The sequence below is a fragment of the Sardina pilchardus genome, chromosome 6, assembly GCF_963854185.1.
Source record: "Sardina pilchardus chromosome 6, fSarPil1.1, whole genome shotgun sequence".
NCBI lineage: Eukaryota > Metazoa > Chordata > Actinopteri > Clupeiformes > Clupeidae > Sardina > Sardina pilchardus.
Genome location: NC_084999.1, coordinates 9,836,713 through 9,842,712, shown reverse-complemented (window position 1 = coordinate 9,842,712; position 6,000 = coordinate 9,836,713). Strand labels below are relative to the sequence as shown.

Below are 6,000 nucleotides of genomic sequence, written 5' to 3'. Positions count from 1 at the left end.
GCCTTGCTCAAGGGCACTTCAGCCGTGGACTGGTCGGGGATTGAACCGGCGACCCTCCGGTCATAATATATAGTGACATCATTAGTCAAATAATCTATAGCCATATAGGTCATAGTGGTTCCTTAGGATGGCAGAAGGAGGCTCTGGATGTCCACAGCCACATGATTCATATAGGCTCCCCACTGACACTATTGCAATGGGGGTGCCAAGACGGTCCTTTCTTTACTGTGAAGAAGTTGTGGAGGCCATATACAGTAAGTCCATGTCCTGGTGACAGCCTCACCAGTGAAAGTAGGATAAGAGTTGATGAAGCATCATGCTGAAGTGGCCCACCGCTGAGTCATCCACCCAGTTAGTGATGCTCCAGCAGGATGTTGCAATGGCCTCCCAGGAGTCTGTTAGCATACAAGGGCATGCTGCTTAATATGGGAAGCATCTGTCGTCCATGCTTGAGGTGGCAGCAGTCCACCTGAATCACAGCACTGACCCCAGCGCACTGACAATACCAGAACCTGCGGTTCCTCTTGCACTGAGCAGGATTACCATTGCAACAATCATCAGAAGGGTAAAACTAACCTGTCTCACGATGGTCTAAAGTCTAAACCCAGCTCTCGTTCCCTAGAGGGCGAACAATTCAACGCTTAGCGAATTCTACTTCACAATGATAGGGAGAGCCGACATCGAAGGACCAGAAGGAGCAGATGGATTGGGCCTTTAAGTCGTGGATCTGTCCGAGGTTTCTTCCTCTATGTGTCCCCAATTCTAGGGAGTTTTTCCTCGCCCCTGTCACTCATGGGCTCTCTCTGAATATTTAACACTCTGTAAAGCGCCATGAGACATGTGTAATGTTTTGGGGTGCGATTAAATTGAAATTGAAATACCATCACTCTTCTCACAGCTGTTGGGACAGAGCAATTGCATTGGCATGGAGATGACCAGCTCAGTTGCAAACATAGTTTAACCTTTGAGTCTCTGAGCCAGCTGCCTTTCCAGCTCCAAAAGGTTTCAACAGTAGGGAGAAGCGATAACACAATGTCTGGTGCTTGTAGAGAAAACAGAAATTTAAAAAAGGCTATTAAAGCAAACAGTATGACGTGAGTCACTTTAAATTTAAGCAACATTTAGGCCTACTTAATTTACATCATTGATTCATCACTTCAGCTCAGTTTTGGTGGTCTAGGCTAGGCCTACTGCAGAGGTGTTTCAATCAAGAACAGAACACTTCTAGATGTTCCTTTGCCACTGGAGGATGAGAGTTGTTGGTGATGTTTTGGTTGTAAATAATATATGCCATCGGATATCCATATATCCTCAGAAGCTAATAACTTCATCCATAGCTTCCATCCACTTTACTACAATGTGTCGCCTTGGCTTCCTGATTTACGGTACAATTTCTACGCTTGACCTCGGAAACGTCAACAACGTAAACTACGTATTCCTGAAAAAAAAAAATGGCGTCTGTATCAGAGCTTTACGATGTCACTTGGGAAGGTAAAACAGCTATTTTTCGCTGTCATTACAGTTGTTTGGAATTCTGTTAACACGATGAGATATATCCTCAAACATTTCGGTTAATTTCGCAGCAACTACGTTTGTTTGTGTTGAATATGGACTCAACTGTGTATCTTAAAAGACAGCGTTAGCTTGCCCCTGTCCTGTGGCTTGCTTTCTAGCGATGGCAAACATGAGCTAGACAAGCTAGGTTGGGGAAATAACTCTAAGGGCTAGAGCTTAAAAATGCCAATAACTATGTTTAGGGTTTAATTAACTAGCTATATTGAATATGTAATGTTGCCATTGTGTTGCGAACAGATAGTCGGCCTACACGGATCTGCTAAACGATTAGCTCGTTAGGCTAACGTAGCTAATGAACGATGGCAAAACGAATAGCCTATTGGTTAGCCAACTGCTAGTAAGGTAACAATGCTGTCAGGATGTTAAACTCTGAATTATGCCAGAAATGGCTTTAAATGGAATGTGTGGCAACTGCAAAATACTACTAAACGCATAGAGAAATTGTTAATGCCAGGTAGACAACAGAACCATACACACTAGAATCCTTTTTTCATTTGGCATACGGGAGCTAGTTCATAAATGCATCATCAATCTTCATCGCAATTTTCAGACTGCGTCTGTAACTTCAAACATTTTGCAGAGAACTTACGTCTTCGTATAACGCTACTGCGGTTAGGCGTTAAACCATTGATAACAGTGGCTAATCACTTGTGCATCTTGATTTTATTGTCTTTTGTGTCATTGAGGCAAATTATTAGTCCAGAGGACTAACATCACAATGCAAAGCTGCCAAGCATGCCCTCTTGATGTGGGATGATGGACATGTGCTGTATGTGTTTTTGACATGTTGAGGAACTGTTCAGTTTCATATGTTCACCGCTGACTATGTAATCCACCATTTCCCGCACTATACACCCAAAGTTTGTCCTACAAAGACAGTTAAAGTTGTTCACGTGTTTACAATTTACTTTCCACACTGATGTACTCATTCTGTTCTCTCTTGCAACAGATATGAGGGACAAACTTCGGAAATGGAGAGAAGAAAATTACAGAAACAGTGAACAAATTGTGGATGTAGGAGAAGAACTTATAAACGAACATTCATCAAAACTAGGAGATGATAGTAAGTACAGCCACATGGGATCCCATATTTCCCTCTTTACAATTGTGCAACAAAACAGTGTAAGACATTTGCCTGGCTTGATTGAGGCATCACAACATTAGTCTATCCATCAAAGGTCAAAATGCATCAGTTTAACAGAACCTTTCATGGCCTTTGTCTTAGACCCCAGTCTTTTGTGGTAATGGCAGATATGAATGTATTCTCACAGAGGGTCTGAAATGTTGCCAGTAGTTGATTTTCAAAGACAATAAACCCACTTGACTGCTTTGGTATGAGGTTTCGCTATTGTGTGTTCCTGAGATTGATGTATTTTTGTCACGATTTCTGAGGTAAGGCTAGATACAGCTCACACGGGTGTTTTTTGAATGATCTGGGGAACTCTGTGACCTTCTAAGGGACCGACATTTGCCTTTCATATTTATCTGATGTGATTTAGGTCCAGAATGAGCAAATTTTTAAATTGATGAGTGATATGTTGAAAGCATCTCCAGAGAATTTGATGAGGAATTTTAGATCTGTTGTCCAGAGAATGGATTAGTATGTTCCATGTCCAAGATGTCAGTCAAGATGTGCACTGCCAGAATTTTCGATTCAGACAAAATCCCATGGCTAGTAGAGAGCCGTATTTTTGGCAGATTCAAGACAAATGTACATGAAGGACTTAGAACTCCAAAGCGTCTAGCGTCCAAGGAGCTAAGTCCAGTGCACGTAGAAGAGACTAATCATTCTGAACAGTCAGATTTCTAGTTGGAGACTGTTTTGAAATAATCTGAGGATGTTCTTGCAACTTCCTGAATCAGGATTTGCCTCTAGACTTTTTGGAAGTCTCAAAACCCTCACACGTTGTCAGTCCTGCTTTTTTTTTTTTTCTCACTGAATAACCGATTCTTCAAGTCCAAGTCCAGCCATACTTGAAAATGACATGAAGTTGATCATTTGAACCCCTGAATTTGACCTTGACTTTTCGACCTTTTCTAGGTTAATCAGACAACTATCTGCTTAATTTAATAAATTTGATTTGATTTTTGTTTTCGTTTTCCTTGCATTTAGTTGTGCTCTACAATAGATAAGACCCCTATCCCCTGAGTCCTTCTATCCACATTAAAATGGCAATGACACAGTGTATAAAGGAGGTGTCTTAATTAAAATCAGTGTTTTCAAATGTACCCATTTACAGGGAGGCTACACCAGGTCCATATCTGAACTCTGTTCATGAAGCCTAAAAATAACTTTAGAACACTTGTCTAACGTACGCATCACTATCGCACCAAGTGTAGCCAGTTCCATTTGGGGGGCTACACTTTTCGATACCATATCCATTACCAACCCCACTCCCACTCCTGATATATTGTAATTTCTCGGCTTATACATTGATTTTGCTAAATTTCTTTAGCTATGGGGTTGATACAGGGGGGCAGGGCTCGACATTAACGGTAGCCCAGCAGCCCCGGGCAACCAAATTATGACAAGTGGCAACCAATTCCTCACTTCTGGTTGCCCCTGTGGCAACCACAACATTGCCCCATTTTTCCTGTGGTTTGATTATTATTTTCATTGTTCGGTATAATGATCAGTACATAGGCTACACATACATTTCAGCATTTCCCACATGTGGTGGGCAACGTAAACTTAATTTTCTGACTCAGGATGGCCCGGCAAATCAACGCAGCTAATAGTAAACAACTTAAACTTTTTTCAAGTAGGCATAAAGATTAGTGTTGCACGGTTCACCGATACTACAAACTAAAAATGTCACAATGTCTAATGTTAGCCTACTTTACGATACTTTTAAGAATGACCGTGTTCTTCTGAAGTAGCCTAACATGCGTGTGCGCAAGGCACCCCCTCCTCTAGAAGCTAGCCTGTGGCTGTGCGTCTTTTTCCCCCTCACACACACGTATGCGCAGCAGTGCCATAAACAGCGAAACATGGCTGCTAGTTTAAGTGATGCTATTGTAACACATAATAATAGGCTAATATCAAGTTGATATGCTCTCTTGCATCTCTCAAATTTGTGTTGCTCACACTAGTGTGCCGTGACACATTGTTAGGTGTGCCGTGGGAAATTATCATAAGTTTATCATATTATTATAAGTGGTCTAAAAAAGAGTGAATAGACATCATTTTCTTTGTGTTCATTTGATTCCTATTCAAGACACTTTGACAAGAATGACTTGATATCGTTAATGCGGGCTACAGATTTTTATTTAATTTCATTTTCCATAAAATTTCATTTTATTTAAAATTTTCGGCTGGTGGTGTGCCTCAGGATTTTTTCAATGACAAAAGTGTGCCTTGGCTCGAAAAAGGTTGAAAAACACTGCTGTAGTATGTATCCAAGACATTAAAGATATGCCTTGTTTTAGTGTACAGAGAAAAATAACAGGCCTTTTATAATGGGGCAACCATTTTTTTGTATTTGGCAACAAAAACCTCATGCCTGGTTGCCCAGTTGGCAACCACTTTTAAAAGCTAATGTTGGGGCTGTTGAGAAACCCTGCGCTACCCGAGCAACACACTTAAAGGGATATTCCACCATTTGGGGAATTAAGCTAATTTTCCACCTCCCCTCGATCAAACAATTGATATTTACCCTTTTCCCGTTCATCCAGCCGTTCTGTGAGTCTGGCGATACAACTTTTAGCTCCACCCTGGCATAGATCATTGAATCAGTTTAGACCATTAGCATCTTGCCTGCTAGCATCAAGCTTAAAAGTGACTAAGGTTTCTGGTAATTTTGCCATTTAAAACTTGTCTCCTCAGGTAGAAAGTGCTGTAAGACAAACTGAGAATGAAACCTGACGATTTTTTTAGGCTGATTTGACATGGAACTACACTCTCATTCTGGCGTAATAATCAAGGAAAGTTGCAATCGTACTATGGGAGCAGTGATATCACGCATTACTACTGCTTGTTGCCTATGGGGACTATTTTCAGGTGGTACAGTACAGTACATGATATCACTGCGCCCATGCATGGTACGTTTGCAACTTTCCTTGATTATTACGCCAGTATGAGCGTGTAGTTCCATGTCAAATCAGCCTAGAAAACTGCAAGGTTTCATTTTGTCATTTATAACAATAATAATAATAATAATAATAATGATGATGATAATACTCAGGAACAAAGGCTTGGCCCCTGTTGTGGCCTGGGTTTGCCATTGTACCCCCATATGTCTCTTGTGGTTGGCATATAGTTCCAACTACACATGCCATCAAAACAGCCACCAAGAACCATTCAAATCTGTTTTTTTTTTTTTTTTTTTTTTACATTTTGTTTATAGGGTATGCTGCAGCAATTAACATTTCACCATCTCAAGACATGCTGATGTCTTGTCTTATTTGTAATGTAACATGATAGAT

The 6,000-nt window shown here is 40.8% G+C and overlaps 1 protein-coding gene across 1 annotated transcript in view; it reads left to right on the top strand.

Moving 5' to 3' along the window:
* Positions 1-1,409: 1,409 nt before the first annotated feature.
* The window catches only part of emc2 (ER membrane protein complex subunit 2), a 38,010-nt gene continuing 33,419 nt past the window's right edge, over positions 1,410-6,000 (top strand). Inside the window, exons 1-2 of the mRNA XM_062538374.1 lie at positions 1,410-1,491; positions 2,525-2,638. Of these exons, the coding sequence (XP_062394358.1) occupies positions 1,452-1,491; positions 2,525-2,638 (154 nt within the window). The 5' untranslated portion in view covers positions 1,410-1,451. The remainder of the gene's footprint in view (positions 1,492-2,524; positions 2,639-6,000) is intronic.